The sequence below is a fragment of the Dasypus novemcinctus genome, chromosome 3, assembly GCF_030445035.2.
Source record: "Dasypus novemcinctus isolate mDasNov1 chromosome 3, mDasNov1.1.hap2, whole genome shotgun sequence".
NCBI classification, from domain to species: domain Eukaryota; kingdom Metazoa; phylum Chordata; class Mammalia; order Cingulata; family Dasypodidae; genus Dasypus; species Dasypus novemcinctus.
Window position 1 is genome coordinate 163,329,064 of NC_080675.1, and position 24,973 is coordinate 163,354,036.

Below are 24,973 nucleotides of genomic sequence, written 5' to 3' on the forward strand. Positions count from 1 at the left end.
AAGAATCTATATCTGAGAAGACTGACCTTCAAAAATGAGGGTGAGTTTAGAATATTCACAGATAAATAGAAACTGCGGGAGTTTGTAACCAAGAGTGTGGCTTTGCAGAAAAAACTAAAAGGAGTGCAACAGCCTTAAAAGAAAAGGAGAGAGAAACGTGAAAGAGAGTCTAGAAATGAAAATTATATCAGTAAAAAGTAACTAAAAGTGTAAAAAGAGTGGTGAAAATAAGATATGGCAGGTAAAATCCAATGGTCACAATGGGTGAAATAAGAACTGTCGGGAAGTGGATTTGGCGCAACAGATAGAGCATCTGCCTACCACATAGGAGGTCCACGGTTCAAACCCAGGCCTCCTGACCTATGTGGTGAGCTGGCCCACACCAGATGTGCACAAGGCATGCTGTGCCACACAGGAGTGTACCCTGCATAGGAGAGCCCCATGCGCAAGGAGTGCGCCCTGTAAGGAGAGCCACCCCGCAAGAAAAAGTGCAGCCTGCCCAGGAGTGGCGCTGCACACACGGGGAGCTGATGCAGCAAGATGACACAACAAAAAGAGACACAGATTCTCAGTACCACTAACAAGAATACGAGTAGACACAGAAGAACACAAAGCAAATGGACACAGAGAGCAGACACCAGAGGGGAGGTGGAAGGGGAGAGAAATAAATAAAAAATAAATCTTTACTTAAAAAAAAAAGAACTGTCCTTACAGTAATAACATTAAATGTTAATGGGTTAAACTCCCCAAACAAAATATACAGACTGGCAGAATGGAGAAGAAAATATGAGCCATCTAAATGCTGTCTACAAGAGACTCACTTTAGATGCAAGATACTAATAGATTGCAAGTAAGTAAAAGGCTAGAAAAAGATATTTCACACGTGCAGTAACAAAAAAAAAAAGCTGGAGTAGCTATACTTATCAGATAAAATATACTTTTAAAAGCAAAACTGTTGTTAAGAGACAAGGAAGCTAATTATATATTAATAAAATGGACAATTCACCAAAAAAAAAAAAAACAACAACAATAATAAACATACATGCACCTAATCAGGATGCCCCAAATTACATGAGGCAAACACAGGCAAAACTGAAGGAAGAAATAGATGTTTCTACAGTAATAGTTGGAGACTTCAATACACCACTGTCTGCACTGGATAGCCTATCTGGGCAGGGGATCAATAAAGAAACAGAGAGCTTGAATAATATGATGAATGGGTAAATCTAGTAGTCATATACAGACCACTGCACCCCAAAACAGCAGGATATATATTCTTCTCAAGTGCTCATGGATCTTTCTCTTTTGTGACACGTTGGGTCATAAAACAGATCTCAATAAATTCAACAAGATTGAAATTTAAAAAGCACTATCCCTGATCATAATGTAGTAATATAATGGAATAACATAATGTAATAATCAATAGGCAGAAAAAGTGAAAATCACAAATATAGAGAGATTGAACAACACATTCTTAAGAAATCAGTGGGTCAAAGAAGAAACTGAGAGAGAAATCAGTAAATATCTAGACCCTCATGAAAACAAGAACACAATATATCAGAATTTATGGGATGCAGTGAAAGCAGTGCTGTGGGGGAAATTTATAGCCCTCAATGCTTACACTAAAAAAGAAGAAAGAGCTAAAATCAATGACCTACCTACACGGCTGGAGGAACTAGAAAAAGAATAGCAAACAATTCCCAAAGCAAGCAGAAAGAATGAAATAACAAGATCAGAGAAGAAATAATTGAAATTGACAATAATGTCAAAAATAGAACTAACGAAACCAAAAGTTTCTTCTTTGAGAAGATTAACAAAATGGACAAATCCTTAGCTAGAATGACAATGTAAAAGAGAGAAGATGCAAATAAATTTTTAAAAAATGAAAATGGTGCATTACTACTACCCTGCAGAAATAAAAGAGATCATAAGAGGTTACTAAGAACAAAGATACACCAACAATCTAGACAATGTAGATAAAATGGAAAACTTACTAGGAATGTATGAACCACCTACATGACTCTAGAAGAAACAGAAGACCTCAACAAACTAATCACAAGTAAAGAGATTGAATAGTCATCAAACAACTCCCCAAAATGAAAATCCCTGGACCAGATGGCTTCACAGGTGAGTTCTACCAGGCATTCAAATAAGATTTAATACCAATCTTACTCAAACTCTTGCAAAAAAATTGAACAAGAAGGAACTCATTCTAAGAAGCCAATGTCACCCTAATAACAAAGCCAGATGAAGATTTGAAAAAAGAAAATTACAGACCCATTTCCCTAATGAATATGGATACAAAAATCCTCAACAAAATACTAACTAACCAAAGCCAACAATACATTAAAAGAATTATTCATCATGATTAAGTGGGTCTTATTCCAGGCATACAAGGGTGGTTCAACACAAGAAAAGTAATCAGCATAATACACAACATTAATAAATTAAAGAAGAAAATTCACAGGATCCTATCAATTGAAAAGGCATTTGATTAAATACAGCATCCTTTCTGTATTTGAATAGAAATACTACAAATGATAGGAGTTGAAGGAAACTTTCTCAACATAATAAAGGACATAATGAAAAATCCACTGCTAACATTGTACTCAACGATGAAAGACTGAAAGCTTTCCCACTGAGATCAGGAACAAGACAATGATGCCCACTGTCACCACTGTTGTTTAATATAGTGCTAGAGGTTCTAGCTAGAGCAATCAGGTAAGAAAAAGAAATAAAAGCCATCCAAATAGGAAAGGAAGAAGTAAAGCTTTCACTATTCACAAATGATATGATCCTATACCTAGAAAGTCCTGAAAAAAATCTATAATGAAGTTGCTAGGGCTATTAAATTATTTTAGCAAAGTGGCAGGATACAAGATTAATATGCAAAAATCACAAGTGTTTCCACACACTAAGTTGCAATCTTAGGAGGAATCCAGGAAAAATATTCCATTTACAATAGCATTAAAAGAATCAAATATTTAGGAATAAACCTAACCAAAGACATAAAGTACTAGTATTCAGAAAACTACAATGCATTGCTAAAAGAAATTCAAAGAGGAACTAAATAAATAGAAGAACATTCCATGCTCATGGATTGAAGGACTTAATATTGTTAAGAAGTCAATTTTACCTAAATTAAAATACAGATTCGATGCAATCTTGATAAAAATTCATGGGAAATTCTTAAAGAAATGGAAAACATAATTACCGAAAGTATTTGGAAGGGTAAGGGGCCCTAAATGGCTAGAAACATCTTAAAAAGGAAGAGCAAAGTTGGAGGACTCTCACTTCTGGACTTTAAATCATATAATCTAGCTACAGTGGTAATAACAGCATGGAACTGGCATAAAGATAAACACATAGGCCAGTGGAACCAGACCGATGGTTTAGAAACAGAACCTCATATCTATCATCAAGTGATTTTTGACAAGCCTGTCAAACCCACCCCGTGGGGCAGAACAGTCCATTCAACAAATGGTGCTGGAAGAACTGGATATCCATATTCGAAAGTAAGAAAGAAGATCCCTATTTCACAATTTATACAAAAATTAACTCAAAATGGATCAAAGACATAAATATAAAAGCTAGAACCATAAAGCTCTTAAAAGAAAATGGTGGGTTCTTAAACCTTACACCAAAATCATGAGCAATGAAAGAAAGTATGGATAAATGGAACTTCCTCAAACTAAAACACTTTTATGATTCAAAGGACTTCATTAAGAAGGTGAAAAGACATTCCACTCAGTGGGAGAAAATATTTGGAAATCACACCTCTGATAAGGGTTTGATTTCCATTCTATATAAAGAGATCATACAATACAACAATAAAGGAGCAAGCAGGAGCACATGTGGCTCAAGCAGTTGAGTGCTTGCCTCTGACATGGGAGATCCTGGATTCAGATCCTGGTACCTCCTGAAAAAACAAAAACAACTAACATGCAAAAACAAATGAAGAAAATCAACTCAGTAAAGTCAAAGTGGCTCAGTGATTGAGCACCAGCATTCCACATACAAGGTTCCAGTTTCAATCCCTGGCCACTGGTACCTTAAAAACAATAAGAGCAAGGAATCCAATTTAAAAACAGGAAAAAGACTTAAATAGGCATCTCTCCAAAGAGGAAATACAAATGACCAAAAAGCACATGAAAAAATGTGAAGTATCACTAGCTATTAGGGAAATGGAAATCAAAACAACGAGATATCATTTCACATTACATAGAATGGCTATTATTTTAAAAAGACAGAAAATATAAGTGCTGGAGAGGATGTGGAGAAAAAAAGAGTACTCCTTCACTGTTGGTGGGAATGGAAAATGGTGTGGCCTCTGTGGAAGAGTCTGGTGGTTCCTCAGGAAGCTACATACAGAACTGCCATATGACCCAGCAATTCCTATACGAGGAACACATCCAGAAGAACTGAAATCTGTGACACAAACAGACATTTGCACACCCATGTTTATAGCAATGTTATTCACAATTGCCAAAAGATAGAAACAACCCAAGTGTCCATCATCTGATGAATGGATAAACAAAATATGGTATTTACATACAATGGAATACTATGTTGCTATAAGAAGAAATGAAATTGGGACACATATGATAACATGGATGAATCTTGAAAACATTTTGCTAAGTGAAATAAGTCAGCCACAAAAGGACAAATATTGCATGGTCTTACTAATATGAATTAAATATGAGGAATAAATGCATGCGGTTAAAACACAGGGTATAGATTACTGGGGGATAAAAGGAAGGCTGAGAAGGGATATTGATGCTTAATGTATGTAAAAGTATTAATTAACTTGATTGTAAAAGTGTGGAAATGGATGGAGTTGACAGTAACACATTATAGTAGTAAATGAGATTGTGGCTAAAAAGGGTAGTCTAGGAATGTGTGGCAGTTTGATATTGTTTATGAATCCCTAAAATAGATATTGGATTATGTTTGTAAATTGGTCTGTTCCTGCAGGCATATTAGATTATATTGGATTCAGAGGTTTATTAACTAACAACTAAGGCTTGGATTGGGCCACATCAGTAGGACATTGCATACTCACAGAAAAACCGCACCACAGAGAAGGGAGTTTGGAGTTTTGATCCTGGAGCCCAGGAAGTAAACACAAAGAGAAGCAGATATGTGAGGAAGGAGATAAGGTTCCATTAGACATGGCAGAGGCCCCGGGAAGAGAGAGGAGCCATTCACCTGATAGCTTACAGCTGGCCTTGTGGAGAAAGCAGAGTAGCTAAGCCTGGAGAGAAATGAGCCCTGGGAAGAGAGGAAGCCTGAACTCTGGCAGATGTCGGCAGCCATCTTGCTCTAACACATAGCAACAGACTTTGGTGAGGGAAGTAACTTATGCTTTATGGCCTGGTAACCGTAACTTCTACCCCAAACACCCTTTAGAAAAGCTAACAGATTTCTGGGGATGGTATTCAGCATCCCTTTGGGTGAATAACACAGGATGTAAATGTCAATTGAAAGAAAGCTAGAAGATAATCTAGGGACCGAATAACATAATGAATGCAGAGGTGAATGAGAATTGTGTTTAATAGTACAAATACATAGATATCCTTCCACGTACTAGAACAAATGTACATCACTATTGCAAGGTGTTAAGAAGGTGGAGAAGCATGGGAAAAATGCAGTTAAGGTAACCTATGGACTAAATTAACAGCAATACTGTAATATTCTTGCATCAATGCCAAAGTTGTACTATGTTAATAATGGGAGGGGGGGTATGGAAAAATTATACCAAATGTATGCTAGAGACAATAGTGGTAATAGTTTGATTATATAATCTCATAATTTTTAACAAATGCTCCACAACAATGCAGTGTGTTGGTGGAGTGGTGCTGTGTGGGAATTCCACACACATGCATGATTGTTTTGTAAGGTCACTATTTAGATAATAAAAGTGTATTAAGGGAAGCAGATTTGGCCCAAAGGTTAGGGCGTCTGCCTACCACATGGGAGGTCCAAGGTTCAAACCCAGGGCCTCCTGACCCTCGTGATGAGCTGGCCCACACACAGTGCTAATGCACTCAAGGGAGTGCTGTGCTACACAGGGGTGACCCCGCATAGGGGAGCCCCACGCACAAATGCCCCGTAAGAGAGCCGCCCAGCATGAAAAAAGTGCAGCCTGCCCAGGAATGGAGCCGTACACACAGAGAGCTGACACAACAAGATGACGCAACAAAAAGAAACACAGATTGCCGGTGCCGCTGACAAGAATACAAGTGGACACAGAAGAACACACAGCATATGGACACAGAAAGCAGACAATGGGGGGAGGGGGAAGGGGAGAGAAATAAATAAATAAATAATCTTTTTTTTAAAGAAGTATATTAAAAAAAAAGAGTAGGATGTTTGATGTCTGTCCCCTCCCCTTGAATCTAGGTACCTGCTTCAACCAGTGCAATATGATGGGAGTAACACTGTGTTCTTCCCAAGACTACATCATCAAAGTGAAATGATACTCCTTGTGCCTTGGAATACCCATGCTCAGACCTCAGAGCTGCCGTGTAAGAAGTCAGAGGCTACCCTGCTATAAGGAAGTCAGGCTGCACAGAGGAGCCTCATGTGGGGCAGTCCTAGCCTTCAGTTATCTGGGCTCTAGCACCCGAATATGGGAGTAAAGGAGACTTGGAGCTTTTTGGTGATGAGTCCCCAACAGTCAAGTCAACCCAATTTTCCTATTTTCCTAGCTAAGGCCCCAGCCATTGTGGAGCAAAGATAAGCTGTCTGCACTATGCTTTGTCTGAATTCTTGCTCCTGGAATTTGTGAACATGTGGTTGTTTCAAGTCACTAAGATTAGAGGTAACTGTGATATTGTCTGAAACAATACCTTCTCTACTGAATGCCAGGCTCCCTGACTCAAATCCAGCACATTGTAAAGCTTGAATTGTGAAAGCATGATAGAACTAATGGTAAAAAGCTCTACCTGAACCCAAAATCAAGATGTAAGTCAATCAAAGATACATGGCAACACATGGGAACACAATATGCACACACACAAAAAGAGTGCTTACCATATCAACATAAGAGACAATGAAACGAAGTAAGTAAAAGCAATTGCTGGAAACACAGCATGCAACATAGCACATATTTATGGCTACAGAAATGAACAACTGATAAAACTATCCATTATAAAGAAGTCCCATTCAACCAAGTAGAAAAGACATGGTCAATTAAATTTAAGTCAATTATCTCAGGTTGGGTGAAAGGCAACATCTTACTCAAAGCAGACACAAGAAATATCCGTTTTGTTCCAGGATGGGTAAAAAAAAAAGTCTCAACATGGGAACTGAGATGGACTCTCACTGAAAGAACAGGTAAATGAACATCAAGGTGTTCTAATCAACCCATGGGGAGATAAAATGTCTCAAACCAAAACAAATATTAATAGCGAAAAAAATCTACAGAGAAAGTTTAGTTGCAGGGATACTTGATGGACTATTGGGACAAACATGTCCATTACACTGGATGTTCGATGTCAAGTGGCAAAGGAATTGATGGAAACAGATTTTAAAACCAAGCTCCCATCACTTGTGGAACCTAAGCAAGGTACCCAAACTCAACTAATGGAAGAAAACTCCTGCTTCGCCTTACAGGATGGGTGCTTGCATCTTTGAAAGCTTCAAGTTTTCTCTTGAATGCCAGCCGTCCTGATATACTAGTCCAATGTGTTCTTGTAGCTCCCACACAGACATCCTAAATGGCCTCATGCCATCTGGTGTTCAGAGAAGGTATTCCAAAGAGAAGTAAACCTAAAATTTTCCAAAATAAAAAATACTGATTATGACCTATGAGTACAGTAAAACTATCATGTGGTGCTGGCACTGGAACAAAAGAACCTATCAGTAGAATCAAAGAGAAATCCAAGATGCAGGCTCTACCATGTAGTATATTTAATACACGACTAAAAAATGGCAGTCAAACCATCAGGGGAAGGAATATTTAGCTGTAGTTAATTAATAGTCTTTTGGCAGAAAGTAAGACTAATTTCCCAATCCATGCCAGAAACCAAAATAAACCCGAGATAGATCAAAGAGATAAATGAAAAACGTTAAAACCAGACAGGAAAGGTTAATGTGTATACCTCGAGAGGCAAAAGTCCTTTCTAGGCACAAAAACAAAGGGAGAACTCTCCAGGATAGGTTTGTAGGACTTGAAAATATTTTTGCAACAAAAACTTTATAAATAAAATTAAAAGACAAAAGACAAATTAGAAAAGTATATGTGTACACATACAGGAAAGAGAAGTATGAGCCACAATGAAAGAAAAGCTAGTATCTCATAACCAAATGTAATTAATGGTCTAAATTTACTAATGCAAAAAGAAAGTAAAACAAAATTAAAATAGTACTTTCCCTCTATCAAATTAACAAAGATATTCTACAATGTAGTGGAATGTTTTGGGAAAGTGGAACCGTTATACACTACTGGCTGCAAAATAGAAAAGTCTTCATCAAGAGTTAACTGGCAGTTCTGCAATGAGAAATTTGAAGTGCTCAGACCATGTGACAGAAAAAAATCCATTCACTTCAATAAATTCCAAAAAAAGGAAAAAGAGAGTCAAATGCACAGACTTAGGTACAAGAACTTTACTCCATCGTGAAAACTAGTAATGAAAAATTTGAAAGAAACTAAATGTGGAACACTGGTTAAACAAAGTATGATGCACTACTGAACTTCTCATTTCTTCTCAGAACAAAACTTTAATAATATAGGAAAGTGTGTTTTGGGGGAGGAAAAGTAACCATTCAAGCTATTTATAGCAAAATCCTGTTTTATTATACTTTAGAAAGATCAGATTAAAATAAAAATCAGATCGATGCCGTTTATTCAGTTCAAAATACCAGGTAGCAATGAGGTAGTAGTGTACCTTCCTCACCCATACTAATTTTCCCATGTAGAGTTTCAGAGCCACTTTTTGGGATAAAATTTAAGGTAAAGAAAACAAAACCAACAGTCCACAAGAGAGTCCTTATTCAAATACCGCAACTTTAAAAATAGTTTCTCTTTCATTTCTGCTGTCTCACCAACAGAAGATAGGAACTGGCCTTAGATAAAACATCTAACAAGCACCATCACTCCTTCCCCCAGAGGGAGAAAAAAATCTACCTCATACAGAGTAGAAAACAGAAGTTACACAATTGGTGCAGAAAGAAGGGAGGAAGAAGGTACATTTTAAAACTGAGAGAAATGTCATGAAATCATTCCCTTTCCTACAGAGAAAACAAAAATATAGAAGGCAAGTAAGAATAATTATAAGACACGACAACAGCTGATATTTATTGTTTATTGCTCCAGACTGCTTCAAGCAACCCCCATTATTCTCATGCACACACACATACACGCACACAGCAGGTTAATCTCATTATCCCCCTAGTAGGTGGGTGCCTCCTTGCTAGGGAGGGTTCAAGCTAGTATTCCAAGTAAGGTGGGACTTTGGCAGAGTCCATGACTCTTACCCACTGGGCCTGTGATCCTAAACATTTTCATGCCCTGGCACAAAAAGAAAATTATTATTGCACAGCATATTAGGATAAATTGAAGGTGCTGCTTACGGGCTAGCATAAGCCCAAAAGAGTGTCCAGATTGCTGAGGGGATTGCTAACCCAGTATACCTAACTCACAGGACAACTTTTGGGAAGCTTTATGCTGCTCCTCAACCCAAAGCAGAGTCAAAGAAATATCCCACCTGCTCCTCAATTACAGCCATAACAAGGAGAATATATTTCCTTCTAGGAATAATACATGACTTATTTTTAAACAAATATTGTCTGATCATAAAAAATCCTATAATCATGAAAATTAGCCTACTAAATAGTAAGAGGAAAGCAGGACTTAAACTAAGGGAGGAGGGGAAATTTAATTAAAATGGTCTAGTAATTTACTAAATGTCTATTACATGATAGACAGCACGTTGGTGGGAAATCTTTAACTATTTCCTCTAAATCATTCCTTTTAAATATGAAAATGATATACCTAATACATTCTTCCTGTAATCTGCAAATAGAGCTGTTTTTGCTCCAAATACATATGTTAAATATCTACCTGTGATTGGGAATGGAAAGAGTGTGCAGTTTTCCAGATGAATGGATGGTGAATTTTCCTCAGCTAAAACTCACATTGAAAAGAAGACCGTCTGGACAACCAGCAAGATGGTGGCAGAGTAAGGAGATACTAGAGTCAGCTCGTGCTACATGGCAGTTAGTAATCACGAAGAGCTATTTAAAGCTATCTAAAGCTCTTCAGGAGACCAGAAGAGCATCCTGCAACATCCTTAAAGGAATGGAAGCAGGAGCACTTCATGAAATGGAGGCCAGTGCCCATCCTCCACTGGTGGCATAAGCCGCCTCAGGAGCTAATCCATGGCTGGAATTGAAAGCCCCACTTCCCAAAAACAGGAGAGGAAAAGACAGTTGGGCACCAACTTCAGCTACTGATTAGTAAATTTGGCAGGTTAAAGTATAACCCTAAGAACAGCACCAACAACATCCTTGTTTCCTACTACACAACCAGCAAGAGAGAAAGGGCAAGAAAGCCCTAAACTAAAGAGAAAAACTATACCCAGAATACTCTAGTAAACCAGATTGTAAAAAATTACAATCCACACCAAGAAACAAGAAGATATGTCCCAGTTAAAGGAAAAAGATAAGCCTCCAGATGGCATAAAGGAGTTGAGACAATAGATCATAGATGTTCAAACAAATCTCCTTAATAAGTTCAATGAGATGGCTAAAGAGATTAAGGATATTAGGAAGACATTGGATAAGGGCAAAGAAGAATTTGAAAGCACACATAGAAAAATAGATCTTATGGGAATTAAAGGTGCAATAAATGAAATTAAAAATACACTGGAATCATATAATAGCAGATTTGAGGAGGAAGAAGAAAGGATTGGTGAGCTTGAAGAAATGGCCTCTGAAAGCAGACATACAAAAGAACAGATGAAGAAAAGAACGGAAAAAATTGAACAACTTCTCAGGGAACTAAATGATAGCAAGACATGTGCAAACATACATGTCATGGTTGTCCCAGAAGAAGAAGAAAAGGGAAAAGGGGCAGAAGGAATATTTGAAGAAATAATGGTAAAAATTTCCCAACCCCATTGAAGTGCATAGATATCCATGTCCAAGAAGCACAACGTACTCCCATTTGAATAAATCCAAATAGACCAACTCCAATACACATACTAATCAGAATGTAAAAGGCCAAAGACAAAGAGAGAATTCTGAGGGCAGCAAGAGAAAAGTAATGCATAACATATAAGGGATACCCAATAAAATTAAGGACCGATTTCTCATCAGAAACCATGGAGGCAAGAAGATGGTGATGTGATATATTTAAGATACTTCAAGAGAAAAACTTTCAGTCAAGAATCTTATATTCAGCATGACTGTCTTTCAAAAATGAAGGAGAGTTTAGAATATTCACAGGTAAATAGAAACAGAGAGTTTATAACCAAGAAACCGGTTTTGCAGAAAATACTAAAGGATGTGCTACAGTCTAAAAAGAAAAGACAGGAGAGACTTAGAAGAGGGTCTAGAAAAGATTATGCCAGTAAAAGCGTCAAAAGAGTGGTGAAAATAAAATATGACAGATAAAACTCAACTATTTTGGAATAAACTTAATGAACAATGTAAAGCACTTATATTCAGAAAACTACAACTCATTGTTAAAAGAAATTTTAAAAAGACGTAAATAATTGAAAGAACATTCCATGCTCACAGTTTGGAAGACTAAATAGCATTAAGATATCAATTCTACTCAAATTAATATACAGATTCAATGCAATCTTGATAAAAACTCCATAGCATTTTTTAAATAAATGGAAAACATGATCATCAAATTTATTTGGAAGGGTAAGGTGTCCTGAAGAGCCAAAAACATCCTAAAAAGGAAAAGCAAATTTGGAAAACTCCCACTTCTGGACTTTAAATCATATTACCTAGCTATAGTGGTAAAAACAGATGGTACTGGCATAAAGACACATAGATCAGTGGAGACAAATTGATGGTTCAGAAACAGACTCTCACATCTATGGTCAAGTGATTTTTGACAAGCCTTGGGCTGAACAGTCCATTCCACAAATGGTGCTGAGAGAACTGAATATCCATAACCAAAGAAGGAAGAAGGGCCCCTATCTCACAGTTTACCCAAAAATTAACTCAAAATGGGTGAAAAACCTAAATATAAAAGAAAGAACCATAAAGCTCCTAGAAGAAAATGTAGGAAAACATCTTCAAGACCTGGTGGTAGGTGGTGGGTTCTTAAAGGAGATAAAAAGAGGACTGAAAATGGACTACTGATGTTTAATGTATGTGGAAGTTTTAATTAACTTTATTGTATAGAATTGATGGTAACACATTATAGTGAATAACAGCTGGTTTGTAAAGGGAATGTGGCTGAAAAGGGTAGTCTATGGATGTAAATGCCAATTGAAAGAAAGCTTGAAAATAATCTAGGGACTGACTGACACAATAAACCCAGAGGTAGATGAGAATTGTGGCTAATGGTACAGATGCAAGAGTGTCCTTTGTGAGCTAGAGCAGATGTACATCACTATTGCAGAGTGGTGTGAATATGAAGATGCATGGGAAAAATACAACTGGAGTGACCTATGGACTGTGGCTAACAGTACTAATGTAATATTCATACCAAAGATGTGCTGTGTTGATAATGGGGGAGTATGGAAAAAGTGTGCAAAATATACACTATGGACCTGGCAATAGTCTGATGATATTAGTTCATAATCTGTAACAAATGTTCTACCATGATATGGTATGTTGATAGAGGGGTGTGGTTTGGGAATTCTGCACATGTGCATGATTGTTTTGTAAGTTTACAACTTCTGTCACAAAAAATATATTTAAAAAATAATAATAGAGTGGGTTGGAGGGAAAATACACCAAATGTAAGATAAGGACTATAGTTAGTAGTAAGATTTTAACAACATTCTTATATAATTTGCAACAAATGTCTCACAATAATGCAAGGTGTTGGTAGTAGGCTGATGTAAGGGACCCCTGTATAATCTTATGTATATTTGCTTTGTAAGTTCACAACTTTTACTATACACTTATTGTTTATGTATGTTCATGTATGTTCATGTATAAATGATATAGTAGAAATAATAATAATAGGCTGGGTTGGAGGAAAAATACACCAAATGTAAGCTACTTTGGTCAGTTGTTATATTTTGAGGATGCTCTTTAATCATTAGTTAAAAATGTTTCACAACAATGCAAGGTATTGATGGTAGGGTGAGGTATGAGAGCCCTGTATGATGTTATGTCTGTTTGTTTTATAAGTTCACAACTATTACTATACACCTTTTTATTTATGCTTCTGTATGAGTGATACACTTCAATAAATTTTATAAAAAAGAAGGCCATCCATGTTCAGGCCTAGAGCTGAAGTCATTTTTAGGGCTCTACTCGTATTCGAGTGAAATTCAACTTTTCTTTTTCTCTTGCAGCACTGCAAAGTGACCACCAGAGGGCATCAAGAACATAGAATTCCCTCTGTCCACAACCAGAAAACTCTTAACACGTGTCTTAAATTTAAGGGCAAAAATATGTTTTTAATGCAGAGGCTGTGGTTGTTTTCCAAAAATGCATATATTGAGCTAGGATTTAAGGGGCTTAAACCAGGACATTTTTCCCAGGACAAGTGACCTTCCAGTGTCATCAAGCTGATGCTCATACCAAGCCTAGAAAACAAGGCTCCTGGAGCGAATCCTAACAGCTCTGGTGCCAAATATATTCTTGACCACATTCCCTTCCATGCAAGAAACAAATTTTGAAGGCGTTGGAGTTAAAATCAATTGTTCATAACATATTCGTTCTGCTTCATCAGTCTCAAAATTTAAGACAGCCAAAAGCTACTAGACTATGTCTTAGTTTAAGAACTCAAAACAGGTATGTAAGCTTTGTTTGGGCAAAAACAATACATCCTGTAGAAACTCTCAGGAAAAAAAAAAAAAAGAGAAGTAGATGGAGGCTAGAAAGAAGTAAAAGGAAAAAGACAGGATGGCAAGAAAAGGGGAGTAGAAAGGCAGAGCCAAGAAACAACAAACTACAGACAATGACTGAAAGTCAAGACGCAGAGAGGGCCATGATTTTTCTCATAAAGATTGTAGAAGCAGGTGGAGGTCAAGTCAATGCACTTTAAAGCATTCAATTAGGGCTCCTTCTAAGAAAGACCACTCTAGAAACCAAAGTTGTCCAACAAAAGAGGGGGGCTACTTAATGTAACACTGTGCTCCCTAATTCTGGATTCATTCTAGTAAAGGTTGAAAGACCACATCTCAGAATTCAAGGGAAGTTCTTCAAGGAACTGCAACATGACTGGTAAGGAAAAATCTTCTAAATGTGGCCACATTTCTAGAGCTACCTACTTAAAACTTCTCAGCCTTCCTCACAGATATATAGGCATATTTATGATAGGGAATTGTTACCTGTCACCCACTAACATCAGTGCTTTATCATGACCTATGACTTTTTTGGGCTTACTAAGCCAAAAGAAAATATATGTACTGTACAGAGGATAGAGAAGTAGACAAGTGATACAGTGGGGTACCCTGAGCGCGACAACATAGCATTACTCCTTTCCCGTCTTTGTTAAACCTGCCCATTGGACTGAAGTCAGCGCTCCTCCTAATTCTGCCCAAAGGACAATTAGCAACTTTGTGGTTTAGGAAAACTTAACCCAAAATCCCGAAAAAAATCTCAAAATCTCACCTCGATAGTACACTGAACAAACTAGCTCTGTGCTTGAGCCAGGGGAGTGGGGGATTTAGATAAGGTGTTCCACAGCACTTTGCATGAAGTTCCAGCCCCTGGCAGATGGTATCTTAGAGAGAGTGAGCTCCAGTTTCTGTTTCTGGACAGGCAAGTGACCGAAAGCTTCCAATTCTCAATCACAAATCCGATAAGTCTGACACCCTTCCTTAAGATTTGTTAGAACTATATTTTTCTAAAAGGAATATCATGAATTTTCACTTCACTGCCCAGTGAAAATATGAGAAAATAGTCATTTTTCTATAACTCCAGATATTTCTGCATTATTTTATATTTCCTAGATGTTTCCCAGATACTTCATTTGAAAGCATGAGCTTCAAAACTTACCACTTCCTCATTAGATCGTAACTTTTAAATTCTACATAAAGCTGCCACTGTTATTCTGAAAAGCAGTTTCTCAGAGCAAATGTCCAAAATCAGAACATAATATTCTAGATGGGCTTGTGGTTAAATTTGGGCTTCTGGGTTAAATCTAGCCCCCACCTGTTTTCACAAAGAAAGTTGTATTAGCATAGCCATGCTAATTCGTTTATGTACAGTCTATGGCTGTTTTCTTGCTACATAGAGGTGATAGCAGACATGAGTAGTTGTCACAAAAACCATAAGGCTCATAAAGCCTAAAATATTTACTATCTGGCCTTGCACAGAAAAATTCGTCATCCCCTGCTGGTGAATTTTATGTGGACCGTCCAGATTACGTAACAATACAAAGAAAATACTGAGCACTTTTCTTAGCAGAAAATGATTAACCGAAAGTGGTTTTTCTTCCTCAAGATTGCTAAATGAGACTGTGCAGTAGACTTAAAGATCAGAGAGCAGCCTGTACAGTAGAGGATGCAACACGTTAGGATAGCACTTTCAAGAAGACCCTGTCATAATTGAAAAACAATATTAGATAGATTTGACCAATTGAATTTTAGGGTTATAAATTAAATACATGATTCTTATGAAGCAAATGTAATATAAGCAAATACCTAGGCTGAAAATGAAACAGAGAGAGGGCAGGGGGTGGCAGCAGGTACTGACAAAGTTACCCAAATAAGGACCAGGTGCCCAAGTTCACTGCTAAATGTAGGAAGGATCACTGAACTGGGAGTCAGGAACTGGGACTGTTTGAATTATTATAACAAATGATCATTTATTGGCTACTTTCTATTTGTAAGGCATTATGCTATGTGCGTGTTTGTTTTTTTAATTCTTATAACCATCTTCCAAGGCAAGTTATATCATGTCCATATTACAGAGGAGTAAATTAAATTTAAGAGAAGTAAATGGCCCAGGAGGTCACAAAGCCAAGAAGCAAACCATAGTGTCCAAATCCTCTCCTTGCTCCATTCACCCACCCAGACTGCTCTGAATTCTGCCTCAACCACTGGCTATCTATGCAGCACTGATCACCCTGTGGAATCTCTGCCCTTCAGTATCCTAAATTAAAGCTTCTGTTAAGTTGGTAGTTGAACCATGTTGATCTCTAAGTTACCCACCAGCTCTAAAATCATGTTAATCCTTTTTTCCTGAATCCCAACAGGTCATTTGGTCTGGTGCTCATTTCATTGGAGGAATGCATTCCATGTTTGCTGAGTAAAGGGGTGGATGAATCCTTTCCCCCTCTGGTAAGATGATTTCCTATTAGCAACAGCCCTCAGTATGCCTTTTATTTAAGTCTAGCAATTAAATTGGATTTCCATAATTAAGAACTAAAATTTATCAAAAACATTCTATGCATAAACCACCAGTATGTCAAAGTAGGTCATGCAAGGAAGAAAAAAAAAATCTGTATTTTCCCTAATACAATGCTGATATACTAATAGAGAGGATCAGTCATTTACCCAAATAAGGATCAATGTGTACATTTTATAGAGGCAAAAAAATGCATAGTCTTGAGATGATAGGGAGTTTCTGGATGTGAAGAAAATAAAAGACTACACAGGACAAGTGCCATATGAAAAGATCTTAAGGGAAATTTCGCAATGCAACAATCAGCTACTGATCTTATATGCAAAGAATTAGAGAACATGTTATAGAATCAATGTTCTAAATTCACAGATAATGCAAAGATTCTTTATACTTAATACTTTACCTAAGCACACAGTTTTCTGTGCCTAATTATGGTAATTGAGCTAATACCAATTTAAGTTATGCTTAGAGAATACAAATTAAAGTTTGAGACCAATGGTAGAAAGCAAATAGGTAGTGAGGCAAAGCCCCAGGAAAGTAAAATGTGGTAGCTAGTAAAATGTTGAAACTCTACGTACCAGGAGAAGTGAATGTTTCTTCTGTGCCAGCACCTCTTTGTAGACAGTGGCTGCCCAGAGCAACAGTTCTCAAAGTGTGGTCCCCACACCAGTATCGTCTGTATCGCCTGGGAACTATTTAGAAATGCATTTTCTCAGGCCCCACTCCAGATGTGTATAATCAAAAACTCTGGGCATGGAGTCCAGAAATCTGTGTTTTAATAAGTCCTCCAGGTTGTTTTGAAACTAGTCAAGTTGGAGAAGTATTGGCCCAAATGCCTATGTTAGAGGCATCTGGCCCAATACTAAGGCTGGGATGGGTTCCGTAGAAAATAATGCTGCATATATAAGCAACGTCAGTCCCAGGAAAAGGAGGCGGGAGGGCAGCATATGTGTCAATAATTATGATCTCTGCTTAACATAAGGGTAGACTCATAAATGTTCTTTTCCCTAGCGTAGGCTCCTGAACATACTCCAATTGTTATATTAATACTTCTGATAGATAATCAGAAATCAACACAGTTACAATATGAAGGCACACTACACTTCAAAGTGTAAGAAAAAAAATTGCTAGGTATGGGTTATTTTTCTTTTTTACTAGCTAGTGATTAAGCTTCCCCAAAATAAAAGAAAACCTATAGAAGCAAATGCTACTGGCTCCAAAAGAAACAAGTTCTGGGACAAACCAAGACGTATCCCTAAATTCCTTATTATTTATTTGAGTTTCGATTATATTAGTTATAAGGTTTACACAAAATGAAAGTCTAATTCTTACGTGATGTTTTAACTTTGATGATACTATGCACTTAGAGATGACAACTGCTGGGATTAGAGTCCAAACTGGAATCTATCCTTTGGTCCTCCAACAGCAAGGCTGCACATAAACCTTATCAGTTCATTCATTTTCTGAAGTGTACAATACCTCCTTCATCATCAAAAACTTACAGTTACAGCAGATGGGTAACTGTATCAGTATGGCACAGTATGGCCACATAATTCATGTCAATAGGGAAAAGGTACCAGAAAATAGAAGGAAGGAACCTGAAAAGGGTAGCTGGCATGTTGAAGAGGTCCTCACCCTCTGTATATCCCCAAAGTTACACAGCATCAGAAATTATTGAGAATGTAAAACTGGATACAATCTTTTAAAGCTTTAGAACACTTTCTTTCTAGTAAAATTAAATACATTCTCTCTAGAACACTCCTCTATCTCCATATAAGCTGTCACAAAATGAGCCTTAGAATGACTGATCCTTATTTGACAGAAACAGTTGCTGGATACCGTGCAGGTAAAGAGCAAGAGTTAGGATATTTGTGGGAGGTAACTTTTTGTTGGCTTTTTATTATGTCCCTTTAGATATTATTTCTAGTATGAATTCAATGGGTAAAGCACTTTTCATTAAAATGAAAACAAATGAATGTTTGCTACTTGAAAAATCAACATATTAAAAAGTATACATGCTCTCTCTGTCTAGAGGAGCTGGAACCAAATATTGGTGTTTTTTTCCATCTTTCCCATTCTCAGCAAGCTCTGTTCTTTACCCCATTTCCCAAATAAATTCTTCTGACTGACCTAAAAAAAAAAAAAGTATACAATGGCAGGCAGTGTTGTTTTTTTTAAGTGTATATAAGATCTTTGTATCTATGTTTCAATATGAAATTAAATGCATGAAATGATATACAATGATGGAATTGTCATTCTGTATTTTAAATGGGGGAATGTGGATCAGGATGGAGAACCAAACACATAGATTTGTGCCCACACATGCTACCTGTCACAAACCATTAAAAATAAAAATAACATAAAGGATGTATCTTTAAAATGAATACATCTACAAAAATGATAGAACACAAGAAAGTGTTTGGGTGATGGATAAGAAATTATGATTTCACTAGAAAACATCATTTACTAATGAGTAGAAAATGAAAATTTTCACAATTTGAGAATGTTACATCTGAAAAATACCTTAAGAAACAATATTTTGGTTTAGGAAAATAAAAATAGTGGGCATACTTCATACAGAAGTATGGTTAGAAGCCAGGTTTGATCAGACCAATGGAGAAATCCACAGCCCAAAACATAAGCAGCAGAGGGTCACTAGAAAAAGGTTTCTGGGCTGGAAGTGGAGGAGAGGGTATGCACCGGGTGAACCAGGGGTGTCCAAGCTTGGAGGAAGCAGGAGAAGGATGGAGCAATTGTCAGGGTTAGGACTGGTTAGGATAGCAGCTATAAAGCAACTGGATGGACCAGCAAAGGCACCTGACTATAAGCCACACACTAAGAGCAAGGGCAGTCAGCCAGAGAGGAAGCCTGTAAGTGGCAGGTGATAGCCAGGTGCTAGTGATAACCAGGAGGAATGGAAAGAGTTCACCCTGAAATACTGGCTCACCCTGCCCAACTGCATGCCCCAATACTCCCCACCATCACTGAGGGAAGATCACAGTAAGCAAAACTAGCATCTACGCATGATGAAACAGGGACACACAAATAAAAAGATGAGCACACCTCTTCAGAGTATCAGACATGCAAAGGAAACTAATGCCATATGGAAAAGGCAGCAAATGCAATAAACATATCCAAAAGATAAAGCACCAAACAGGAGATTTTTAAACATACAATTAATCTTCTCAAGAAAAGAGATGGCATCACCCCATTCATTCAATAAAAATAGGCTATTAAAAATGAAAAAAGTGACAACTGTAATAACAATTCAATAGATTAGTTGAATAGAACAATCATAACAGTTGACAAAAATGAAAAAACTGTAAGATCAAGCTGAGGAATTTTTCTGAAAGTAAAAAAATGTGAAGAAGAAAGAAAAAACTAAGTGACATAGAAGACAGATCAAATAGTCTCAAAGGTGGTTTGTTCTTTTAATAGGTATTCCAGAACAGAAAAGAATCAGTAGAAGAAACTGTCCAAGACCTGAAGACACAGAAATTTTTAGAGTAGAAAGGTCCCAACTAGTAAGCAAAAATAAATGAAAAAAAAAAAAGACCATAAAGGAAAAGACAAATGTATTTGCCTATGGTGAAATGTAAAATCTCTGAAGTACAAAAGAGATCATAAAATTAGAAATAAGCAACAAACATAGAGAAAAACACTTTTACCATATAATAAACCAATGTTAATATGGAAAATTACAAATCATAACAAAGATTTAGAAGAAAAAACTCAACTGAAAACTAGGCAAAGGCTATAGACAGACATTTACAGAAGAAATACTAATGCCCAATAAATCTGAAATTCATGTTCATAATCATCATAATAATCTAAGACGTACAAATGAAAACAAGGTAAACCATGTTGATCTATGAGATTCTCAAAAACTAAGAAGAGTGAAATAAGTAAAAATTCAGTGCTAATAAGCTTGGGAACACATAACTATATTGCAGGAAAGAGTATACACTTGTCCAACATTTTGGAAGGCAATTTGTCAATATCTCTTAAAGTTTAAAATGTGCATTCCATGAATACTTCTAGGTTTGTCCTTGCTGCTAACAGCAGTTGACTCAATGAATGCTAGAAGCCAGGCATAGTTTTTAAACACTTTAGATAAACTAATATCTTTAATTCTTCTAATTGCCTATAAGGTCATATTACTACCCTCATTTAACAGATGAAGAATCCAATGCACAGAGGGGTGAAAAAACTTTTCTTAAGTCAAATGACTCTAAGTGGAAGAGTAAAAATTTGAACCCTGGCGGTCTGAGTCCAGAGTCGACTATTCAGCACTTGCTATTTTTATATAAGGTGCATTCTTATCTGGACACAGACTCACACACAAGGGTGTTCAATATAGCATTGTTTAAACTGCCTAGAATGTAGATTCAAAACAACTATCCTCAGTAGAGGAATAGATAAAATAGTATATCATACTGTGGAATATTACATAGTATTTTAAAGAAAGGAGATAGAGCTACAGGGAAAAGCACTATCAATCTTGATATTGTGACATATTGGCAACTAAAAAAGGGCTAACTGCAGAGCAATATGGACACCATAGAAGAATTTTAATTTAAATTACAGAAGTGGTAGATAGATAGATAGATAGATAGATAGATAGATAGATAGATAGATAGATAGATAGAAAGATAGATAGACTGACAGACAGAGATAGGAAGGAACATGTGGAAAGGTGAACAAGGGCATCACAAACAGAAAATACATGTCATCTTGAAGGAGTCCAGTGGAAATTCAGAACAAGAAGGGACAGTGGTTTGAAGAGCATTTCCACCTACGTGTATATTTTATTATGTCACATTGAGAATGTATTCATGTCTCTCTCATAGATAATTAAAGAAGGCTCAAGGGAACATTTTCTTGAGCAGCTGCTATGTGCCAGGCATAAAGTTTTCATAGTTACCCTATTTCATTTAAAAACATCATTATGTTGCTATTAATGTTAATTTAATAATAGAAAAGAACGGTTAAGATTCAGCCCATTTAAATCATTTGCTACAAGTTCCCTAACACCTGGAGAGTCCTAGACTTGAGCATACCAGGCTGAGATGCACAAGACAGACTAACAACATTGACAAGAGGGTAAAAGAAAGAGCTTTTCCTGATGCAAACAGAGAGATGGCACAGCCCTTACCGCAGCGATCTCGGATGACCAGGTTCCGGCCTTCCTTCAGGTGTATGGTCAGGAGGTAGGCAAAGGGGCTCGGGAGGTTGCTCAAGCCATCGCCAGCTTCCCCAAGAGTCTGCACACATGGATAAGTCAGTTGTCAGTATGCATTAGGCCCAAGTGAGAGAATTTCATTCGCACTTACTAATTTACAAAATAAAGAAATGGCCACTACTAAGACAAATCTTCAATGTCGGCTCCAGTTCTCACATACTGTGATAACTTGGTTATGCCGCTGTAGAAACATTTTATTCACCTTTTGCCCCAGTGGGATTTGATCACAGTTCAGAGGCAATCACAGTAATTTTTTTGCAAGATTTAACTTTCCAAGAATTAGACAGGTGGTAGGCCAACATCTGAGACTCTCTTTAACTTATTAATTTACTACAGTACTCTTGAGCCTTTATTCCATAACTCACTGTGGAGCTCCAAGACGGGAAATAACATGCAGAGAAGTGCGGCTCTGAGGCTAGCTGCTGCAGAACCTGGAGTCCACACGTTGAAGCTCCCAGGTAAAATGTCTCCCCTTTACTTTCTCTTTTCCCTCAACCCCACAGAGTTCTGGTAGACCTCTTCCACTTGAAATTAAAAACGAGGAGAGAGATTGAGAGGTGAAGAATTTTCTTGTTTAGTTGTTTGTCTGGTTTTTATTATTGTTACATTGAAATAATGAAAATTACCAATAATTTTTTTTTATTTTGTGTGATCTATGTATCTTTTAAAAATAAATAATAAATAAATAAAAATAAATTTAAAAAAATATTTCTCTCTACAAGCATTCAGCTGATCCTTACTGAGTCCACATGTCCACAGGACACATGCCCTGCCTACGGGTCCACATGGACCTACTCTGGGTCTATCAAGTGTTCTCCCTCTGACCCCTGTTTTCCATACTTCTCTTTCATTCTCTGGCCCCATCACAGGTCTCCCACTTTTACCCTCACTCTTTCACCTCCCCTCAAGGCTGTTCACATCTCTCTCGAGGAATGCTTCAACTCCTACAGGTGATGATACCAAATTCAAGTCTATCTTTGAATATCGATTAATCCAATTAAAATGTTGAACAAGTTCAATTTTCCATCTTCCTTCAAAGAGAAAGGACAGTTAATATACTTAATCATTCGCTTATCTGACATTCAGTTACTGGATTCTGTGGCCAGCTTCTTCTCAACAGCCTTCCTTTGAAAGTGCTCCCATCCATGTTTCAATCCACTCCAAAATGCCTTGTCTCCTTTGCTAGCTCACTCAATCTCATAGCTACTGTGTATTTTTAGAAGTCTCTATCCTAATCCGAAAGATCAATATTAATATTTCCCAGGTCTCATTTGCAAGGACAGTTTTTTTCTTGTGGCCGGATAGACTTCACAATTCTTTAGAAATAAGAGGCAAACACTGCCAAATCCAAACATTGGATGAGAAAGAAGTTAGTGCTTGTTTATTTTTAAGAAATCTCACTCACAGATTGTTCTTCAAAATGTTGGGATGTCATAGAAGCATTCAGATCACTATTTCCACATAGGTTCTGAAAGTAAAAAGAAAACAAAGTCAGCTTAAAAAGGCAATAAAACAACCCATTTGCATACCCTTTATCAGGTCCTTTCCCTTGGAAATCTGACATTTGTATACTCCTTTTCTGGCATCTGTGCTGTCTTTCTTTTTGGGCGGCATGTCTTGGCAATTAGAGGTGAATTTGGGGGTGGCAATCTGACTGCAGCCTCTGTCCTCCTAGTAACTGATCATGGATGTGGATAAAGCTGATTCTGCCCTTCCACTGGCCTGCTCAGGCCTGGCTTGTTCACCTGCATACTTAGCAGGAAAGCAGCATCCAGCTCCGTGAAGGTGGAGCAACAGAGCCCTCCAGCTAGATGCCTCCCAGCGAGGGCCTGCCCAGCTCCAGCCTTCCAAAGGGTAAAGGGCGGCTCAGGAAAACATGCCCTTCAAGGAAGACAATTTCCCAATGTGAGCGAAAGACCTTCCTCAAATTGGACCTTCTTGTATCTAGCAACAGCCCAATCATCCCCCCAAAAGTTGTACTGAGTCAGAGACACTAGGAGCTGCAAATTCTGAACAAATGACCTCAGAATGGGAGGTACTATGTCTCCTAACTTAATACCTGGGAATTCATTCCACAGGGCAATAAAAGATGCATGGTTTACTAGTTTGCATGGGCTCTAGGAGACTTCACAATCAGGTCAGGTTTACATGCACCAATGGGAGGTCCAAAAGAGTCAGGAGACCGTAGGGAGGTTTCAGGCCTGAGAGCGAGGATGACCCCTGCCATGGAAAGGTAGTGGGAAATGGCCTCCAGCCACACTCCTTTTTGCAGAGCTCATTAGCCAAGGCTCATTGCTTGTGTGAAAAAGATGGCATTTTTGCCTCCAGGGAAGGCTGACTGTCTCCAAAGTTATAGGTAAAAGTTTGGAGACTGAAGTAGCCCCACAGCATTTGCACTGGGGGTGGAGGTGGGGCAGAGGCACTGACCACACTCTCCCTCCCCTGGACCCCACTTGCAGAAGTCAGGGTGGTCCTGGGGATAATTCAGATTCCTGCCTGGCTGCCCTTCCAACATACTCTCTCTCTCTTCAGTGTTGCTTCAGGCAGCTGTAGAAGAACCCTGGTTCCAGAGCAATAAGACAAGGCTTCAGCCATAGCCAGGAGGGTGCAGGGCTGCAGAGGGCTCTCTGGTCCACAGCTTCTATGGGCAGGGACATCATGAAGGGCTACCCCTGGGCAAGCTGGCTGGGAGCCCCCAGGCCCTCTGGGAAAAACAGAGGGCCCACAGTTCCCATGCTGTCTCTTTCTCCACCAGTCCCAGTCTAATAATGTTCCTTGACTTTAAATATATATTCCATTCAATTTAAATTAATTCACATAGGAGCAAGAGTTATGTCAGACACTTCGATCTTTTTTGAGGATCCCCGGTACTTCAGACATTATAGCCCCTTATGGCTGGAAGGCCCACCACAGCCTGGTCAGGAAAGAGCCTTAACTTTCAGTCAGGGGACTTGGATGGAAAGCAGACAAGAGAGGAGCTAGCAGGTCCTGCGTTAAACTACCTCCCTCTCTGGTTCCTGGGATCTCCTTGCAGTGGGATGAATAACATTCCCCCATAAGTCACATCTGCCCAGACTGTGAATGGGAAACCTTACTAGGAAATAAGGTCTTTGCTGATGTAATCAAGTTAAGACGAGGTCACCCAGATTTGGGTGAGCCCTAAATCCAATATGGCTGCTATCCCAATGAGACGAGAGAGAGGTCTGATACACACGGACACAGAGGAAAAGGCCCTGT

General features: G+C 38.0%; 1 protein-coding gene across 5 annotated transcripts in view; it reads right to left on the minus strand.

Moving 5' to 3' along the window:
* Window positions 1–24,973, minus strand: part of MCTP2 (multiple C2 and transmembrane domain containing 2) — a 258,051-nt gene that overhangs the window by 161,088 nt on the left and 71,990 nt on the right. For all 5 annotated transcript variants that reach the window (XM_071214337.1, XM_058294644.2, XM_071214338.1 and 2 more), the window contains exons 3-4: window positions 23,142–23,204; window positions 21,650–21,758 (exon numbers count right to left, since the gene is read on the minus strand). In XM_071214337.1, the coding sequence (XP_071070438.1) occupies window positions 21,650–21,758; window positions 23,142–23,204 (172 nt within the window). The remainder of the gene's footprint in view (window positions 1–21,649; window positions 21,759–23,141; window positions 23,205–24,973) is intronic.